Consider the following 21,000-nt stretch of genomic DNA (forward strand, 5'->3'; position numbering starts at 1 on the left):
TTGGTGTGACAGATGCTGTGGATGGTTTGATGCCGTGTGTTGAACTCTAGGCAGTCAGCTTGTGTAACTAACAGCACTCGGATAAGCGACAGCAGCATCTGCTGCCTACAGTATTGAGCCGCTCAGACCATCAGCAGGGGGATTTCTTATGTCCATAGATAATTATGTGGGTGCTTTTATTATTCCTATTTAACACATGTAAAAGTGTGTATTTGATAATTTTTTTTGCGTATCCCAATTCCTCCTGAGACATGCTCAGAAAGTGGAGTCACGGCCAGATTTAGCCATTATTAACAGTGACCCTGGAGCAATTAGGGTTAAGTGCCTTGCACAAGGGCACGTCAACAGATATTTCACCTAGTCGGCTCAAGGATTTGAACTAGCGGCCTTTTGGTTACTGGCCCAACGCTCTAACCGCCAGGTTACCTACCTTACACAAGTGTCATATGAAGGCATGCTCCTTTCTCTTTGGTCTCATCTTATAGCATCTGTGGTAGAAGGGATTCTCTTTGTATGGACTGAGGCCTGCATGGCTTAAACATGTCTGGCTGGTACTTCATGCAATGAACAGACCTGGGTTCAAATAGTGTTGGGTTCCTTTCTATTTGCATTTGATTGAGCCTGAGAGGAGTGCCAGATGGGCGGGTTTGCACTTTTGCGACAATTCAGTTTGTTCCATTTAGCCAGGCCAGCTTGAAAGAAAACAAACAGTTTGAACCTTGGTCTGGTGATGAGCTTGTTGATTGATAAGAAGAATGTAGACCACAGCCTCATGACTAGAGGGATGGAGAGTTTTGGAGGTCAAAGGTCTGATTCACATTGGCCATGAACCATCTGCTGTGTGTGTGTGTGTGTGTGTGTGTGTGTGTGTGTGTGTGTGTGTGTGTGTGTGTGTGTGACAGGGAGCAGTTGGTAACAGAACAGGCATTTGTTAGTTAGTGGTTCCATGCAGCTATGATGCATCTAAACGGGTGATTACTCAAACCTCTAAGCCAAATGATGTAGTACTCATTCATGCGTCTGCAATGCCAAAGAGAGCGTCTGTCTGTACAAGTTGTTATTTACGTCATGAAAATGATCAAATACTGTTATGATTATTTAATAGCAGACAATGATGAAAGATCAGATCAGGTTGTGTTCTGTTCGTATGGTTTTATGTAATTCTCAGTGTTATAGAGTTGAGTTGAGTACTTCTTGATGAAAAACTAGAGTACTGTTTGTTTGGCAATGTGATGCAGTTTTCCCAGTATGGCCAAAGGGGATACACACCCTAATTATATAGCTTAGACTCTGGACAATGTTTTGAAATATATTATCTACATGACTAAAAGTCTTGTGGGTTTTAATTTGGAAGACTTGAATGAAATTAAAGTTGAATGAATAGTTGAATAACAATCTGAGAATGTTGTTTTACCTAACGTACTCACTATACTGGTCAAATAGCACTAAAATACGGTATATTATAGAAGCTTTCTGAACACTGTCATCTGTATGCTCCTCACCCTCTATATTCCCTTCAGGGTGGGTTCAATTCCATTTCAATTCCAGTCAATTCAGGAAGTACAACGATTCCAATTCTAATTCTCTTCCAATACTGTTCAATGAGGAACACGTGGAATTGGAATTTGGTTTACTTTCTGAATTGACTAGAATTTAAATGCAATTGACCCCAACCCTGATTCCCTCTATTCATATAAAATTCAGGGGTCAAATACATGTCATGGAAAACTGACATTGATGTAGTGGTTGGAAACGCCTCTCTGTGCTCTTGTTTTGAGAGACAGACATCCTGTGGAATAATAGAGAGCATGGCTAGAAATGTGCCATGTGGGAGATGACAGGAAGTGGGCCCCTTCCACTGCTGGACAAATAGGATTTAATCTCTCTCGCCGATTAGTCATCGGTTCAATGCCAGATCAGATTATATCCATCAAAGTTATTTAATATCATTATCATCGACCAGGCATGAGTTTTAATTCTAACAAGGTATAAATGTTAGTACTTTTGAATAACGCATGCATGCCATGGCCAGTCTCTTTGAGATAGAAATGTAATTACATTCTAGCTATATGTTTACAGTTCATGTTCTGAAATGTTGTCTTTGTACTGTCAAATGCAAGTACCACACATGAAGTACCCGTAAGAAAAAATACATCTATTTTATGTTCTATTTTAATATTCTATTTTATTCTATTTCAAATCAAATTGCATTTGTCGCATACACGTATTTTAATGCAGGTGCAGCAAAATGCTTATGTTTCTAGTTCCAACAGTGCAGTAATACCGAACAATACAAAACAATACACACATCCAAAAAAGAAAAAGAAAGAAATTAAGAAATATCAGATGGACAAGGCTTGTATTTCATGTTCTATCTGTGTGCAGACCCAGCCTCCAGCACGGACATTCTATGCCACATGATGCCCTTCTACAGTTATGATGTTCCCCACACGTGTGGTCCCGACCCCAAGATCTGCTGCCAGTTTGACTTCAAAAGACTTCCTGGTGGGCGGGTCAGCTGTCCCTGGAGGGTCCCCCCTCAGCCAATCACGGATGAGAACGTACAACACAGGTGACCAATTACATAGAAATGGAATGAGAATGATATACTGTATTATTATTATAATAATTATTATTATTATGTATCTCTATAACCACTGGACTTGGCTGTGAAATACAAAATTCAAATCACAAAATCTTTATTGTCCCATTGGATTTACTTGAGGCAGGAAATTGTCTTTGGCTTGAGGCTCACAGTAAAAAAAAAGACTTGTCTCCCAAAAAAACAAAATTTTACAAACACTGGTTTATGTGGTAGACAGACAGTCCACATTCTTTCCATGTTGATGGTGTTATGGTGTCCTCAGTGTGATGGTGTTATGGTGTCCTCAGTGTGATGGTGTTATAGACAAGGATCAAACACGTTGTGTGAACAAGATAAGACATTGACGCCACTGTAGGATAATCTGTTGTGGTAATAGGAATTTCAGATGGCGTCTGTTTTTCTAACAGAAGGCTCTGATGATAAGTGGACTTTCTGATTCAGTAGCAAATCCAAGAGGAACTTGTTTGCACCCAGTGTTCCCTTGGTGTCTGATTGCACAACATGGCCCTAACAGATAGCGGCAGATGGACAAGGGTTGGACTAGAGAATTGGGAGGCATTAAATGTCTAAAAAGTAATATATGGAAATACACAAGCAACCCCTCTCCACACTTAATATGTCATGAAAAATTGTGACTCCGTTGTAGTAGTCAACTCTTTTTCCCATAATCCCAAGGGTTCAGATGCTGCTGGACCAGTACAGGAAGAAGTCCAAGCTGTTCCGAACCAAGGTGGTGATGGTCCCCCTAGGGGACGACTTCCGCTATGCAGAGGCCTTGGAGTGGGACCAGCAGTTCCAGAACTACCAGAAGCTCTTTGACTACATTAACTCTCATCCAGAACTACACGTCAAGGTCTGACTTGTGACTTGGGTGCTGGAATGTTGTGTGAATATGCAGGAGTAGAGTTTTGTTTAGCCATTTCCTTTTATGGATGCCATCTTTAATTCAGGTTTATTGGGTTTGCATTGTTGGAAGATGGTGGGGTGTAAGGTTTTGATGCAGCGCATAATTGGAATGACTGATGCCCGATAGTGTAATGGTGTGTTTCGTTGGCTCCCTAATTCCTGCCCTTCTTGATTTTTTCGTGTGTGTCCAGCTATTGCAATGGTACACTGCTCTCAATAAAGCAGAAAAGTAAACTACCCTGCAGCATTGATAGATCTATTTTCAGTTTGTCTCTCAGGTACTCTATCATAAATCTGCTTTATATTCCAACTGATGTATTCTGTTCTAGGCTCAGTTCGGCACCATCACGGATTACTTCAATGCTCTTCGTAAATCGGCCATAGACCCCGGTCACGCTAGTACCTCTTTACCGGTGGTCAGCGGCGACTTCTTCACCTACGCAGACCGAGATGACCACTACTGGAGTGGCTACTTCACCTCTCGACCCTTCTACAAACGCCTGGACCGTGTGCTGGAGTCACACCTCAGGTAGAAGCACATGCAGTTCCTTTTCTGCAACTTCTTTGTCCTTCTTTATTTCTTATTTCTCATTTTCAGGCAAGGCAACAACGGAGGCCCGAGAGACAGGGCCCAAAAATTGGGGGGGGGGCACACGGGTAGATTGGCTAAGGCGGTTTTAAGTCTATGTGTGTATGTAAACTTCCGACTTCAACTGTATATATGGCATATAAACATGTATATTAGCATACTTTATTTCTAGATAGACCAAGCCTTGTGGTTTGGCTGTTTCCCAGCAGCAACTCTAGTCTAGATAAATAAATAATCTATGTTGGTTGGTGTAACGTCGGTCGTTAAAGGTAGACCAAGGCGCAGCATGGGTTGGGTTCATCATATTTTATTTAACGGTGAACCAGCAAAAAACAAAGCAATAAACAACACAACAAATGAAAAGTTTTGCAGGCTACTAACAGCAATACAAAAACAAGATCCCACAAACACAGGTGGAAAAAAGGCTACCTAAGTATGGCTTCCAATCAGAGACAACGATAGACACCTGCCTCTGATTGGAAACCATACCCGGCCAAAACATAGAAAATAAAACATAGAATGCCCACCCCACCCCACACCCTGACCTAACCACATAGAGAAACAAACCCTCTCTCTCAGGTCAGGGCGTGACACTTGGTCTATTGTTTGGCCAATTGACAGCTAAATTGGAATTCCCTCATAGGGAAAGGTGTCACGCCGTTGACCACCGAAAAAACCTTTCCAAGCCAAATCTTCAAATCATAACTGCTAACTGCTACACACAGCCTACATTGTTGTAACCATATTAGCTAACGTCAAGTCAACATAGCTACCCGAACTAAAATGTTCGTAAACCCGCTACAATCATGCAGTACAGTGTACAGTTAGCAAGCAGTTTAGCAGTTTCACCGGCGGGCCCCGGTGGCAATAAATTAATCACAGCAAAAGCTTACCTTGACTTGGAAAAGTTCCAGTGTTGGATAGCCATTGCCAGCTAGGTAACATTAAATATCTCTCTGTTGGAGAAGGCTAAACTATCTAGCTGCATTTGCTAGCTAAATAAGTGAAAGTGAAAAAAATATGAAATATAGCTAGCTCTCTCTCTCGCGCTTCTCCTTAATTTTTGAATAAAATAATTAGTTCAAAACTGTTCGGCTATTGTCTTTCTCTCTCTTTGAGTCAACTACTCACCACATTTTATGCACTGCAGTGCTAGCTAGCTGTAGCTTATGCTTTCAGTACTAGATTCATTCTCTGATCCTTTGATTGGGTAGACAACATGTCAGTTCATGCTGCAAGAGCTCCGATAGGCTGGAGGACGTCCTCCGGAAGTTGTCATAATTACTGTTTAAGTCTATGGAAGGGGGTGAGATCCACGAGCCTCCAAGGTTTTGTATTGAAGTCAATGTACCCAGAGGAGGACGGAATCTAGCTGTCCTCCGCCTACACCATGGTGCTACCCTACAGAGTGCTGTTGAGTCTACTGTAGACCTTTGCAAAACAGTGTGTTTTAATCAATTATTTGGTGACGTGAATATATTTAGTATGGTATTATCTAAGAAGGATAACTTTTTTCATATTTCACAATTTTTATTTTTATGAAGTTCACTGAGGATGGTCCTTCCTTTCATCCTTTGAGGAGTCTCCACTGAAATATATATATATATATATATACACACACACTACCATTCAAAAGTTTGGGGTCACTTAGAAATGTCCTTGTTTTTGAAAGAAAAGCAATTTTTTTGTCCATTAAAATAACATCAAATTGATCAGAAATACAGTGTAGAAATTGTTAATGTTGCCCATTATCAGCAACCATCACTCCTGTGTTCCAATGGCACGTTGTGTTAGCTAATCCAAGTTTATCATTTTAAAAGGCTAATTGATCATTAGAAAACCCTTTTGCAATTATGTTAGCACAGCTGAAAACTGTTCTGAGAATCAATAAAACTGGCCTTCTGTAGACAAGTTGAGTATCTGGAGCGTCAGCATTTGTGGGTTCGATTACAGGCTCAAAATGTCCAGAAACAAAGAACTTTCTTCTGAAACTCGTCAGTCTATTCTTGTTCTGAGAAATGAAAGCTATTCCATGCGAGAAATTGCCAAGAAACTGAAGATCTCGTACAACGCTTTGTACTACTCCCTTCACAGAACAGCGCAAACTGGCTCTAACCAGAATAGAAAGAGGAGTGGGAGGCTCCAGTACACAACTGAGCAAGAGGACAAGTACATTAGAGTGTCTAGTTTGAGAAACAGATGCCTCACAAGTCCTCAACTGGCAGCTTCATTAAATAGTACCCGCAAAATACCAGTCTCAACGTCAACAGTGAAGAGGCGACCCCGGGATGCTTGGCCTTCTAGGCAGAGTTCCTCTGTCCAGTGTCTGTGTTCTTTTGCCCATTTTCATCTTTTCTTTTTGTTGGCCAGTCTGAGATATGGCTTTTTCTTTGCAACTCTGCAGCGATGCTCCCCATCCTACCTGACAGAGCTTGAGAAGATCTGTAGAGAAGAATGGGAGAAACTCCCCAAATACAGGTGTGCCAAGCTTGTGGCGTCATACCCAAGAAGACTTGAGGCTGTAATCACTGCCAAAGGTGCTTCAACCAAGTACTGAGTAAAGGGTCTGAATACTTATGTAAATGTCATAAATCAGTGTAGATGAAGAAGAGGAGACAGGTTAAAGAAGGATGTTTAAGCCTTGAGACAATTTAGACATGGATTGTGTATGTGTGCCATTCAGAGGGTGAATGAGCAAGACAAAATATTTAAGTGCCTTTGAACGGGGTATGGTAGTAGGTGCCAGGCACACCGGTTTGTGTGCGTCAAGAACTGCAACGCTGCTGGGTTTTTCACAGTTTCCTGTGTCTATCAAGAATGATCCACCACCCAAAAGAAATCCAGCCAACTTGACACAACTGTGTGAAGCATTGGAACTAACATGGAACATGGGCCAGCATCCATGTGGAACGTTTTCCACATTTTGTTGTGTTACAGCCTGAATTCAAAATTGATTACATTTTGATGTTGTGTCACTGATCTCGACATAATACCCCACGATGTCAAAGTGGATTTTTTTTAAACTAATTAATAAAACATGGAAAGCTGAAATGTCTTGAGTCAATAAGTATCCAATCCCTTTGTTATGGCAATTCCAACACAACACATCACTGAGTACCACTCTTCATATTTTCAAGCATGTTGGTGGCTGCATCATGTTATGAGTATGCTTGTCATCAGCAAGGACTATGGAGTTTTTTAGGATGAAAAGAAAAAGGAAAAGACCTAGAGGAAAACCTAGTTCAGTCTGCTTTCCCACAGCCACTGGGAGACAAATTCACCTTTAAGCAGGACAATAACCTAAAACACAAGGCCAAATATACACTTGAGTTACTTACCAAGACCACATTGATTGTTCTTGAGTAGCCTAGTTACAGTTTTGACTTAGAATCGGCTTGAAAATCTATAGCAAGACTTGAAAATGGCTGTCTAGCAATGATCAACAACCAACTTGACTGAGGTTGAATATTTTTTGTTATAATAATGGGCAAATATTGTACAATATAGGTTTGCAAAACTCTTAGAGACTTACCCAGAAAGACACAGCTGTAATTGCTGCCAAAGGTGATTCTAACATGTATTGACTCAGGGGGTTGATCTAATCAAAATATATTAGTGTTTTATTTTCCTTTAATTAAAAAAAGTTCACATTTTTCTTCCGTTTTGACATTACAGAGGATTGTGTAGATTATTGTATTTAAAAAAACATTTAAATCCATTTTAATCCCACTTTGTAACACAACAAAATGTGGAAAAAGTAATGGGTTGTGATTACTTTCTGAAAGCACTGAATATGCTAATGATGGAATGAAACAAATGAAAATGTAAATTAACAATTGCTTTAATTGCTTATTATTTTGTGTGTAGAAGAACAAGCTATAGGATGAAAAATAGCTGTGTTTTGGCACGGGTACAGCCGACTAGCCCTAGCTAACGCTACCTAGCTAACACTACCTTACAAATCGATACTTGGAGTCAAAGTATCGATAAAATATAGTCCAAAATAATGTTGTGATATGTAACTAAAATTTTTTTACCCCATTACTACTGTCACCTTGTCGGAGGAGGTTAAACCCCCAGCAGGTGTAACCAAGCCAGACAGGTTGAAGGGTAGGAGATAGACCAAGCAGTCTCTGGCCCTGCAGGTTGCAGGTTGTGCATGGGGCTAACTCCCTCACCACATAAACAATAACTTGCTACAGAAACCTTTACTAAAGAAAGAAACAGACTGGATCAAAGGCAATGACCCGGGGGAGATCTTCTCTCACCCGTGACTGTGTATGAAGGATAAAGGCTAGTGCTAACTAAAAAGGCATTAAAGTCAAGTCTGTCTGGTCAGTGTTTGAGGTTATTAGATGGTGGACCATTAGATTGGCTTTCATTTCTTTCTTCATCAACTGTGGAAAACACTTTGGAGTGAGAAGACCAAACTTGAATATTTTATTGGATCGATACTTCAACATTCATCAATATGCAAGAGTAGTTGGTGAGAAACATGTAATTAAAAATGTAAATGAACATTTTTAACAATCATATTATTTTAATCAAGCCTATCTAATCAGGCCCAGTTGGAGATGTGGTTATTATTCAAGGTTTATTTATGGTCTATCTCAGTTGCTTCAAATGTAAAAATAACAATTATCTGTTTAATGCACAGTGGATTAGTTTCATCATGTCTTTGATTGGGTTACATTATTCTTTATTTGGATCCCCATGAACTGACACCTTGGCAACCGCTAGTCTTCCTGGTATCTTCTAGTCAAGTGTTTCTTCTACAACTAAAAGTACCAGGCACCCAAACTTCTGGCCAAAAGTTTTGCTACTTTCTACCGATACGGGGTAAAGACCCTCAGTCACCGTGTTTAGAACTGTATTCTCAGCAGGTATCGATTTCCTTTGTTTTGACTGTTCAGATAAAGGCATAATCTTACTGGATCCCTGGTGTGAGACAGCCAAGGTGGTCAGTGCAGGAACTAAGCACACAGAGATGACTGTGGATAAGAGGTCTGTCTGTCTGTCTGTCTGTCTGTCTGTCTGTCTGTCTGTCTGTCTGTCTGTCTGTCTGTCTGTCTGTCTGTCTGTCTGTCTGTCTGTCTGTCTGTCTGTCTGTCTGTCTGTCTGTCTGTCTGTCTGTCTGTCTGTCTGTCTGTGTGTGCACCATTGTGTTTGATCAGACTCAGTAGTAGAGCAGTAATGAGTGTCTCCTCTCCTGCCCCAGGTCCCACTGTCTACAAAGCCATTAACCAGGAGCACAGGCAGGGTCCTGGGGCCTCAACATTGGGTTCTCCCCCTCTCCACCACAGACTGTCTGTCTCACTGTGAGCCCACACAGACAAAGCCCTCATTACAGACCAACCTCCAGACCCCCCACATACACACAGCATCTCACACACCATTGCCCAGAGCAGAGAAATACCAAGTGAGAAAAGTTCCAGCAGAGAAATACCACATGAGATAAGTTTCAGCAGAGAAATACCACGTGAGAAAAGTTTCAGCAGGGAAATACCACGTGAGAAAGGTTTCAGCAGAGAAATACCACCTGAGAAAGATTTCAGCAGAGAAATACCACGTGAGAAAGGTTTCAGCAGAGAAATACCACGTGAGATAAGTTTCAGCAAAGAAATACCACGCGAGAAAAGTTTCAGCAAAGAAATACCACGTGAGATAAGTTTCAGCAGAGAAATACCACGTGAGATAAGTTTCAGCAGAGAAATACCACGTGAGAAAAGTTTCAGCAGAGAAATACCACGTGAGATAAGTTTCAGCAGAGAAATACCACGTGAGATAAGTTTCAGCAGAGAAATACCACGTGAGAAAGGTTTCAACAGAGAAATACCACGTGAGAAAGGTTTCAGCAGAGAAATACCACGTGAGATAAGTTTCAGCAGAGAAATACCACGTGAGATAAGTTTCAGCAGAGAAATACCACGTGAGAAAGGTTTCAGCAGAGAAATACCACGTGAGATAAGTTTCAGCAGAGAAATACCACGTGAGAAAAGTTTCAGCAGGGAAATACCACGTGAGATAAGTTTCAGCAGAGAAAGAGTTTAAGTCCGTTTGAACTTTTGAGGTCTCAAGATTGTGTAAGCGTCTATTGTTATGCTTGAATGATTCAACTTCATAACAGAAAGGAATTTATGTTAGATTCAGTATACTAACAGATATTGTATGGATGGATTCGTGCATTTTCTTCAAACACATGACTGTATTTGCATTTGATGGTGTCTAAATATAGGAAGGGAAATGGGTAATCACAACAAAGTCGTTAAATTAGTCTTAGTACTCAACCGGTGACTGCTTTCAAGCTGCAAACAAGACTGTGCACAGTATGTGTATAGATGTAGGTCTGCCTGCTCTCCTCAATTCTCTGAAAGAGATGTTCCCTTCATAGTCATTGTCTTGTTCTGTAAATATGTCTTTCTCTGTGAAAGGAGGCAGCACTATTGGCTTTTTACATGGTACGTTTGGGTCAGTTGCCTCAGTGTATTGTTTTATGTGAGAAGCTCTCAAGATGCAGTCAGTGCATTGAAATCCTAGGGCTCCCCAGTCCTGTTCTTGCTCAATGACTTAGAGATAGGTACATGATTGTCCTTAGATTGATCAAATATTTTGGTTTTCGTGTTAAAATATGATTTTCTTAGAGATCTACCACAAACAAGAGGTGTTGCTCTGCCATTGTCAATCTAGAACAATCTAGAAGGACACAGTTAGACACATAGGACATAGTACGGTGATCAAGATGCACAATCAAATATCGAGAGAAAAAGCTGTAAACAAGTTACACAACAGTAAAAAAACTGGCCTATGACTTTAAGAGTGCTTACATTGATTCTCCCAGTTCCATCCCTCAGCTCTATACCAAAACAAGTGGCAGGGCTTCCACTGGGCTGAAACAATCTCAGAATTAGAAATGGTAACACTGGTTGTCTCTGATTCCCTGATAGCAACTAACAGTTCATTTCACAAGGCTGGAGCAGTTTACGAAAAGCCTCATCTGCCAGCTGTTTTCCTTGATACTTTAGGGATAATGAGAAAATCTCTATTTTGTGAGCCGAGCATCTCATTTTTCATTGTTGTAGCTCGGGGGTTAAATGGGTTCAATAACACAAGCCGAGACTCTGATTGCAATCAAATACTGGAGATTTCCAACTCTAGTCAATTTGGAGTACTTTACTTATCTCTTGGTCCATGATGAACCCCTATATCAACAACTATTTGTCTATCAGTGAACATGGGTCGTGTTCAGGACTGCACAATGTTTTGCAACAGTATTTTTTAATTTTTTATTATTGGTCAAATTCAGATTCAAATTACATGGCATCTCACCGTTTAAAACATTTCTCCCTAATGAACACAACCCATGTCTGTCTTTGTCTTGGTGCCATGGAAAGGAAAACTCATGTGAAGAAAATAACTATTCCCTTTGTCTGTCCTTCAGGGCAGCTGAGATCCTTTACTCCCTGACCCTGGCTAATATTCAGAGGTTTAGGAAGCTGAATGATTTCCCAGCTGTGGAGAACAACAGACTGCTCACTGAAGCCAGGAGGAACCTGGGCTTGTTCCAGCACCATGACGCCATCACAGGCACCGGCAAGGACATGGTAGTGATCGACTACGGTACCAGGTATCACTCTGTTTTATTACTTGTTTTATTTGTTTTCATCGTCTTATTTGATTGGGAGAGATGCAGTGTAGACATGGACACACTGATTAGTCACGAGTTAAATGGATTGCACTGACATGGTTTAGTGATTATACTGTATTCAGCGTCGGGACGTAGACATTGGTTGAATGAAAGTGAAACATTATTTGACTCGGAGCTTTGACTGCTTTCCTCTGGGCATTTACTAAAAACAATTCTCTCTTCTCAGGTTGTTTCATTCCATTTTGAATTTGAACCAAGTGATTGTCAACTCCGCTCACTGGCTGGTGTTAAAGGACAAAAGTGCATACAGTCACAATCCGTCAAAAGCCTTTCTTCAAATGGTGAGTAAAAATAGCATTGGTGTTTTAATTTCAGTGTTGAAACAAGGGTGTTGGTTGTGCATAGCAACATTTTCAGATTAGTAGAGGGATTTTCAAAGGGTGACGGTTGATGGTGGTGGTACAGGGAGTGAAGTGCATGCAGTAGCTACCTTTTGAAGTGTTTATTTACCATACTCTAACTTCGACAAAATCCCTCAAGCAGGCACAACATCAGGATTTTAATATGCAAATTGCCCCGGCAGGAAGTCAACATCAATTTTCAGAGGAATGTAACCTCTTCCACTTCGTCGTTTTGCTACAGCAGCTGAAAATACGCTTGATATGAATCTCACTCAACCCAACCTAATGAAATTTGTATTGGGAAGTGAATGAGCCTTAGACGCTTAAATATCTTCTCAATTCCCAAAAGCGGGAGCCAATACCACAACAACAAAATTAAATACATTTTTCAAATGTGTCTCAAAGAATTGAAAATAGTCTGTGGACTGTGTGTTGGTGTAGCTACATCAGATATGTTATTTTGCAAATCAACTCAATCTCATGCAAATTTCTCTCAGGATGACATCCAGCCTGCTCAAGATGCCCTGCCTCGAAAAAACGTTCTGAAAATCAGCTCACACCCTAGGTATGTCGCTGTACAAATATTACTCCCTTTTCCCTCACAACATTCTGGCTGATATTATGACCCCTTTCATATTCCAAATATGCCTTAGAAAAAGTATAGGAAGTTATAGTCTGGTCAGGTTGAACAGTTTTGTCTGGATATGTGTCTGTACTTTCAGACTTATCAGATCAAAACATTAGCAGCTTGTACCAACATATCTTTTTCCCACAGGTCTGTGGTCGTCTACAACCCCACGGAGCAGGACCGCACGTCAGTGGTGACCGTGTACGTGAACACGCCCCACGTGTGTGTGATCACGGACCACGGTCACCCCATCCCCGCTCAGATTAGCGCGGTCTGGGACGACTACACCACAGCTTCCACAGAGGCCTTCCAGGTATGAGTGTCTGTTACATTGTTTTGTTATCAATTATTTTTGTATATCCTTTATTTATCCAGGTTAATCCCTTACATCAATAGTTTTTTATTAAGCTTCAAATTCAGATACATTCATGAATGATAATACGAGTATCAGGTAGTATCAGGTAATATCAGGCAGTATCAGGTAACGTCAGACAGGCAGTATCAAGTATTATCACGCCATATCAGGTAGTATCAAGCAGTATCAGGTAATATCAGGCAGTATCAGGTAGTAAGGCAGGCAGTATCAGGTATTATCACGCAGTATCAGGTCATATCAGGCAGTATCAGGTAGTATCAGGTCATATCAGGCAGTATCAGGCAGTATCAGGTAGTATCATGCAGTATCAGGTAGTATCAGGTCATATCAGGCAGTATCATGCAGTATCAGGTAGTATCAAGCAGTATCAGGTAATGTCAGGCAGGCAGTATCAGGTGATATCAGGCAGTATCAGGTATTATCATGCAGTATCTGGCAGTATCAGGTAGTAAGGCAGGCAGTATCAAGTAATATAAGGCAGTATCAGGTAGTATCAAGCAGTATCAGGCAGTATCAGGCAGTATCTGACAGTATCTGGCAGTATCAGGTAGTAAGGCAGGCAGTATCAGGTATTATCATGCAGTATCAGGTCATATCAGGCAGTATCAGGTAGTATCAGGTAGTATCATGCAGTATCAGGTCATATCAGGCAGTATCAGGTAGTATCATGCAGTATCAGGTAGTATCAGGTAGTATCAGGTCATATCAGGCAGTATCAGGCAGTATCAGGTAGTATCATGCAGTATCAGGTAGTATCAGGTCATATCAGGCAGTATCAGGTAGTATCAGGCAGTATCAGGTAGTATCATGCAGTATCAGGTCATATCAGGCAGTATCAGGTAGTATCAGGCAGTATCAGGTAGTATCATGCAGTATCAGGTAGTATCAGGTCATATCAGGCAGTATCAGGCAGTATCAGGTAGTATCATGCAGTATCATGTAGTATCAGGTCATATCAGGCAGTATCAGGCAGTATCAGGTAGTATCAAGCAGTATCAGGTAATGTCAGGCAGGCAGTATCAGGTAATATCAGGCAGTATCAGGTAGTATCTGGCAGTATCTGGCAGTATCAGGTACACACGCAAACACATGCACACACACACACCACTCTCTCTCTCTCCCACAAATACACATACACACACTGAGCCCAAATTTGAAAACGTTAAGCACCAAACAGTATTTAAGGAGCACCGGAAATAAATAGATTGTTGATCTAGTTTAGTCTTACATTAGATGAGTAGCAGACCCTTTTCCTTTCTTCCTGTGCCTATAAAATTTGCCTAGACCTACTGTCAATTTACCAGATTGTTAGCTGAACAACGTTGTTTGTTATCAAACCAATAATTAGCGACCTGGGATTAGTTTAAAACAGACTGCAACATGGTTTGTGAAATTATATCAAATGCGCGTGAATCCCAATAGAAAGAAAAAAGGCATCTCTGGTAATATGGTGCTTTGTGTGATGTATTGTTGTCTCTACCTTCATGCCCTTTGTGCTGTTGTCTGTGCCCAATAATGTATGTACCCTGTTTAGTGCTGCTGCCATGTGTTGCTACCATGTTGTTGTCATGTTGTGTTGCTGCCATGCTGTGTTGTCATGTGTTGCTGCCATGCTATGTTGTTGTCTTAGGTCTCTCTTTATGTGGTGTTGTCTCTCTTGTCGTGATGTGTGTTTTGTCCTATATTTTAATGTAATTTATTTATATTTTTAATCCCAGCCCCCGTCCCCACAGGAGGCCTTTTGCCTTTTGGTCGGGCTTCGTTGTAAATAAGAATTTGTTCTTAAATGACTAGCCTAGTTAAATAAAGGTTAAATAAAAAATAAATAAAATAAAAAACATGGTCATATTGTTTTAACCGTTTTAACCGACAAGCTGTTTTCTTTGCTGTAAAGCTGCAAGCATGCCTGTCACTCAGAGGCTGCATGGCAGTGAACTTGCAAAGTCTACTCAGACTAGTCAGTGCTCTTGGTTTTAACAATGTATCAACAACATTGCTCACTTTGCACGCTGCTCCAATTGAACAAATGTAAAAAGACTCATCTGGGTTTACATCCATGCTCGCCATCACGGCTAAATTATATATTTTTTAAACTGACGGAGGAATAGACACGCATGAAGAGCAGACGGAGAGAAGTAGGTAAGTGAGGACTGGTAGGGGATGCAGAGAGAAGCAGGTGAGTGAGGACTGGTAGTGTCAGGCAGTATCGGCTAGTATCAGGTAGTATCAGGCAGTGTCAGGCAGTATCAGCTAGTATCAGGTAGTATCAGGCAGGTAGTGTCAGGCAGTATCAGGCAGTGTCAGGCAGTATCAGCTAGTATCAGGTAGTATCAGGTAGTATCAGGCAGGTAGTGTCAGGCAGTATCAGGCAGTATCAGCTAGTATCAGGTAGTATCAGGCAGTATCAGGCAGTGTCAGGCAGTATCAGCTATTATCAGGTAGTATCAGGCAGGTAGTGTCAGGCAGTGTCAGGCAGTATCAGCTAGTATCAGGTAGTATCAGGCAGGTAGTGTCAGGCAGTATCAGGTCGTGTCAGGCAGTATCAGCTACTATCAGGTAGTATCAGGCAGGTATTGTCAGGTAGTATTAGGTAGTGTCAGGCAGTATCAGGTAGTATCAGGTAGTGTCAGGCAGTATCAGGTAGTATCAGGTAGTGTCAGGCAGTATCAGGTAGTATCAGGCAGGTAGTGTCAGGCAGTATCAGGTAGTATCAGGTAGTGTCAGGCAGTATCAGGTAGTATCAGGCAGGTAGTGTCAGGCAGTATCAGCTAGTATCAGGTAGTATCAGGCAAGTAGTGTCAGGCAGTATCAGGTAGTATCAGGCAGTATCAGGTAGTGTCAGGCAGTATCAGGTAGTATCAGGTAGTGTCAGGCAGTATCAGGTAGTATCAGGCAGGTAGTGTCAGGCAGTATCAGGTAGTATCGCGTAGTGTCAGGCAGTATCGGCTAGTATCAGGCAGTGTCAGGCAGTATCAGGAAGGTAGTATCAGGCAGTGTCAGGCAGTATCAGGAAGGTAGTATCAGGTAGTGTCAGGCAGTATCAGGAAGGTAGTATCAGGTATTGTCAGGGAGTATCAGGCAGGTAGTATCAAGTAGTATCAGGTAGTGTCAGGCAGGTAGTATCAGGTAGTGTCAGGTAGTGTCAGGGAGTATCAGGCGGGTAGTATATGGTATATGTGTATGGATGCAGAAACACAAAGCTGTGCTTTTCAGTTTGGACTAGAGATTGATCATCAATGTATTGCCATTTTGTGGTGAAACAGAGACGTTTTCTGTTGTTTATGCTTTCTTTTCACATTATCTCATATATTGGTGTTTTCTCTCCCGGGCAGTTGTCCTTCGTAGCTCAGGTGCCAGCGTTGGGTCTTGGGCTGTACCAGTTGAGTACGGCTGTGAGCGGCGGGGCAGAGACGGCAGAGTATGTTTTCCTCAGGCAAGGCGGCGAACTATCCGTCAACATGAAGCACTTCACCGTCAACATTCCCCAGGACGCCTCCACCCCCCTCAGCATCCACAACCCCCACCTCCAGATCTGGAGCTCCCCCACCACCGGCCTGATGGAGGTAAGCCATGCACAGCACAGCATAGCAAAGCTTTGCACAGCATAGCACAGCAAAGCATAGCAAACAGGGCCTAAAATTAACACCCGACACCTGCCAAATCCGGGTAGATTTTGGCATTGGCGGGTAAGACGTCCATTTCACCAGCCATGTTGGCGAGTGGTCAGGGCTCCACAGTGCAAGCATTTCACTCGCATTTGTGAATAAAAAGCATGATCACATTTATAGTAAAATAAATGCTGCAGTAGCTGTTTTCAAAGTATTTCTGCAGTTTTGTTTTATAGCTGCTAAATTAATCGCATAAAGTCAAAGAACTACAAATCCTATATAGCTTATCTCGTGCTGCAACACTGCCTGGCTGGGGGCTGTGCACACGTGAAGAGCTAAGTGAAAGATTCATTTTTAGAAGCGCTGCACACAGGCATACAAGTCGGTCTAATTTACGTGAAACTAAAGTTTACTGAAGTGAGACTTTGTCCTTGTATTTCTTGGCTATTTACATGGTTTTGTTCACAAGCTAGGTCGTTTTTTCGATGTTTGAGTTTCAACTGTTAGATAAGAGAAGACAATGCTTCTACTAGTCAAACTCAATCTCACAGACACAAACATGACTCCAGACACGCTACCGCGGTAACCTCGAAACTTTTTGTCTCATCTGTGATATTTTGGTTAAAAGACACAGGTCACCAAAAACATTCTGAAACAATATACCACATTACTTCTTACTAGTAATACATTTCTTGTTTTAGAAACATTACAAAGCATGCTCATCTGTTTTTTCTGTGTTTTGTTGGTGTAATTTTAGCGGGGGGAAAATATTTTGGTTGGTAAAAATCTGAGTGGCTTGTAGATTTTTAAATCTACCTGCCACTCTAGTTGGTGGACCAAAAAGTACATTTTATGCCCTGATAGCAAAGCTTAGCACAGCATAGCACAGCACAGCACAGCAGAGCACAGCATAGTTCAGATCACAGATGTTTTATTGTCACATACACCAGATAGGTGCAGTGAAATGTGCTGTTTTACAGGGTCAGCATTAGTAGTACGGTAAAGCATAGCACTGCACAACACAGCATAGCATACATAGTAAAGCATAGCACTACACAGCAGGGCATTGAACCAGAGTCATAAAGCGTATAGTGACTGTGACCCATAGGGCTTTGCACTGAAAGGTTGCATGGAATATATCACACTTCTAGACTCAATGGGACTGACCAGGTATCAAACCAGGGTTGTCTGTGTGACACAAGACTGCATTTTCCTCTGAGCTAAAGCCTAGGCATTAGTTGTGGGATGTCATACGAGCCTTCCGGTCTCAGGCATGAGTACTCATCACATTGTTCATCAAATCAGCTCAGCTACAACAACACACGATACAGAAGGTGTCTTATTATTATAGCGGTAGCTCTGTTCGCTCTCATCATTGATGCCAAACTGTCAGTGTAATGGTGATGATGTAAGTGTTAAATCCCGCTGTCTTCTGACTGACACGCTCAGAGATTGAAGCTGAAAGAGAACGGCTCAGAACACCAGATCAAGGTGGAGTTTGCGTGGTACGGCACAACCAGCAACCGAGATAAAAGCGGAGCCTACTTGTTCCTGCCCGACGGGGAAGCCAAGGTAATCTGACATCTTTATTAAACGTGATTGATGCTCCTTTGTCAACGTGAATCATTGCAGCTGTACTGAAACCCTGTGAAGAATAAAGGCTTCAGCTCTTACAGTTGTTCTGCTCCCCCAGTTTCCCGCTCTCTCTTCCCGCCCTTATTTGTGCTCCCTTACCAGCATGCTCTCTGTAGGAGGTATTATTGGCAGAGGATGGATGGGAGATGGTGTTAGGAGTGATTTGATCCCCATTGATTTTCTGTTCTCCTCCAGATGTACTCTCCCGCCCGGCCTCCAGTGATACGGGTAACCAAAGGATCTGTGTTCTCTGAAATCACCACTACCTTCGATCACGTGACACACACTCTACGCCTGTATAACGTTCAAGGTAAGGATGGAAATTGTGTGTGTGTGTGCGTGCATCTGCAATTGTAACCAGTGGTGGAAAAAGTACCCAATTTTCATACTTGAGTAAAGTAAAGATACCTTAATAAAAAATGACTCAAGTAAAAGTGAAAGTCACCCAGTAAAATACTACTTGTCTAAAAGTATTTGTTTTTAAATATACTTAAGTATCGTAAGTAAAAGTATAAATCATTTCAAATTACTTATATTAAGCAAACCAGACGACACAATTTTCTTGTTTTTAAAATGCATCGATAGTAGATGGACATTCCAACACTGAGACATAATATACAAACGAAACATTTGTGTTTAGTGAGTCCACCAGATCAGAGGTAGTAAGGATGACCACTGATGTTCTCTTGATAAGTGTGTGAATTGGACCATTTTCCTGTCTTGCTAAGCATTCAAAATGTAACAAATACTTTTGGGTGTCAGGGGAAATGCATGGAGTAAAAAGTACATTATAAGTAAAAGTAAAAGTTGTCAAAAATATAAATAGTAAAGTAAAGTACAGATACCCCCAAAAACTACTTAAGTAGTACTTAAAAAGATTTTTTACTTAAGTACTTTACACCACTGATTGTAAAATCAACCGAAAAGCTGGACAATGCATGGGACCTTGGAATAGGTAGAGAGTAGCCTACATGTATCAGAGATAGAAAAACAGAACCTTAAGATAGCAAAAGATCCTGAAATGTTTCTCTGTGGGAGAAGATCCAAAACACTATTCATCTTTTCATCTGTCTGTAGATGAGCTACATGAAGATTCACTCAGAGAGAGGGAGAGAGAGAGAGGTTTAGTCAGTGCGATACCATTGAACGGTTGCTTTCATAGAGAAAATGAGTGATGTTGGGTTGCATGCTTGGTGAGAAAGAGGAAGCTGCTGTCATGCTACCCAGGAGAAAGAGACCCTGAGGGTGCACATGTCATCTCACAGAAAAACAGTCCTTAATTGGACCCACCCATGCTGATTTTACTTAAGATAGAGAGAATGGTTTCATTGCCTATTTTGACCTGAGGTACAGCTACAGTATACAGCTTTTAGGAGATAAGGTTGCGGGACTTATTACTAGAGTTACACCATTATGTTGGTCTCATATTACTCTATTTGATGGCTCAATGTTCAGACTCAATTTCCTTTACCACTTTGGCTTTTACCCAAAGGCTATGTACTGTTTTTATTATAATTTTATGAAGAACTGCGGCAAATTTGTTCAACAGTTTTTTTTCCCGCCCCGGTGGATTAATTCAATTGGGTATGTAAAATGATATCAAACAATGTAAGATGTATTCCCAAAAAAGGGTTATCTGTTCCCAAAAATGATTTTGTGTACTAGGAGGCCTTCTGTAATAAGATTATCATTAATACCGTCATTGTAGGCCATCATTGTAAATAAGAATTTGTTCTTAACTGACTTGCCTAGTTAAATAAAGGTTAAAAAAAGAAATACAAAATAAAAAAATACCTCAAGCCAGGCCAAAGAAAAATGAAACTTTTGAATATGTCCCATAGCCATGAATAGGAACACAGATAAAAAATGTATTTGTCAGTATAATTTTGGTCGTAAGTCCAATTTTTTTTTAAATGTGAAGAAAAAAATATATCCAGACTATGTTTTACCACAGACCTTTCCTATAACGTCTCTTCCCTGAGGAATGTGTAGCAGCACCTGTGCCTGAGTAATACTGTAAGCACCACAGCATAGCGGGTGTTCAGTGTAGGCTCTCGCTTTCGCTCTCGCTCTCGCTCTCCTCTCGCTCTCGCTCTCCTCTCCTCTCCTCTCCTCTCCTCTCTCTCTCTCTTTCTTTTTCTCTCTCTCTCTCTCTCTCTCTCTCTCTAGGTGTGGAGGGCCAAGCAGTGGAGATATGTAACTTGGTAGATATAAGGGGGGAGTTCAACCATGAAATTGCAATGAGGTTAACATCAGATGTGGACAGCAAGGATCGATTCTTCACAGACCTCAACGGATTCCAGGTACTGTTACTGTATGACACAGATCTCTGTTTCTCTCTCTCTTTCACTCTCTCTCTTTCTCACTACCACTCTCTCTGCTCAGGCACTGCAGTGCCGTTCAATGAGAGAATGTTCATTTGTTTCGTACACACTGAAGGATAAGTGTAGAGGTTAATCATTCACAGCTGTACAATTAATTTATTCTTGTGTCATTTTAGCGTTAAATGGCTCCTCGAGTGCTTTAGTATGATTTTTAAGTTACCTGAAAGAGGGCAGGAGATAACACTGACAAAATCATTGAGTGAAGAATACACGGACCAAGAGC

The 21,000-nt window shown here is 41.3% G+C and overlaps 1 protein-coding gene across 3 annotated transcripts in view; it reads left to right on the forward strand.

Moving 5' to 3' along the window:
* Positions 1-21,000, forward strand: part of LOC106568341 (alpha-mannosidase 2) — a 50,573-nt gene that overhangs the window by 19,254 nt on the left and 10,319 nt on the right. For all 3 annotated transcript variants that reach the window (XM_014138604.2, XM_045692503.1, XM_045692502.1), the window contains exons 7-17: positions 2,386-2,572; positions 3,281-3,458; positions 3,841-4,040; positions 11,539-11,724; positions 11,972-12,086; positions 12,644-12,711; positions 12,922-13,087; positions 16,483-16,713; positions 18,208-18,330; positions 18,589-18,703; positions 20,563-20,696. In XM_014138604.2, coding sequence (XP_013994079.2) covers positions 2,386-2,572; positions 3,281-3,458; positions 3,841-4,040; positions 11,539-11,724; positions 11,972-12,086; positions 12,644-12,711; positions 12,922-13,087; positions 16,483-16,713; positions 18,208-18,330; positions 18,589-18,703; positions 20,563-20,696 — 1,703 coding nt within the window. The remainder of the gene's footprint in view (positions 1-2,385; positions 2,573-3,280; positions 3,459-3,840; positions 4,041-11,538; positions 11,725-11,971; positions 12,087-12,643; positions 12,712-12,921; positions 13,088-16,482; positions 16,714-18,207; positions 18,331-18,588; positions 18,704-20,562; positions 20,697-21,000) is intronic.

Source organism: Salmo salar, chromosome ssa13 (assembly GCF_905237065.1).
Source record: "Salmo salar chromosome ssa13, Ssal_v3.1, whole genome shotgun sequence".
Taxonomy (NCBI): Eukaryota; Metazoa; Chordata; class Actinopteri; order Salmoniformes; family Salmonidae; genus Salmo; species Salmo salar.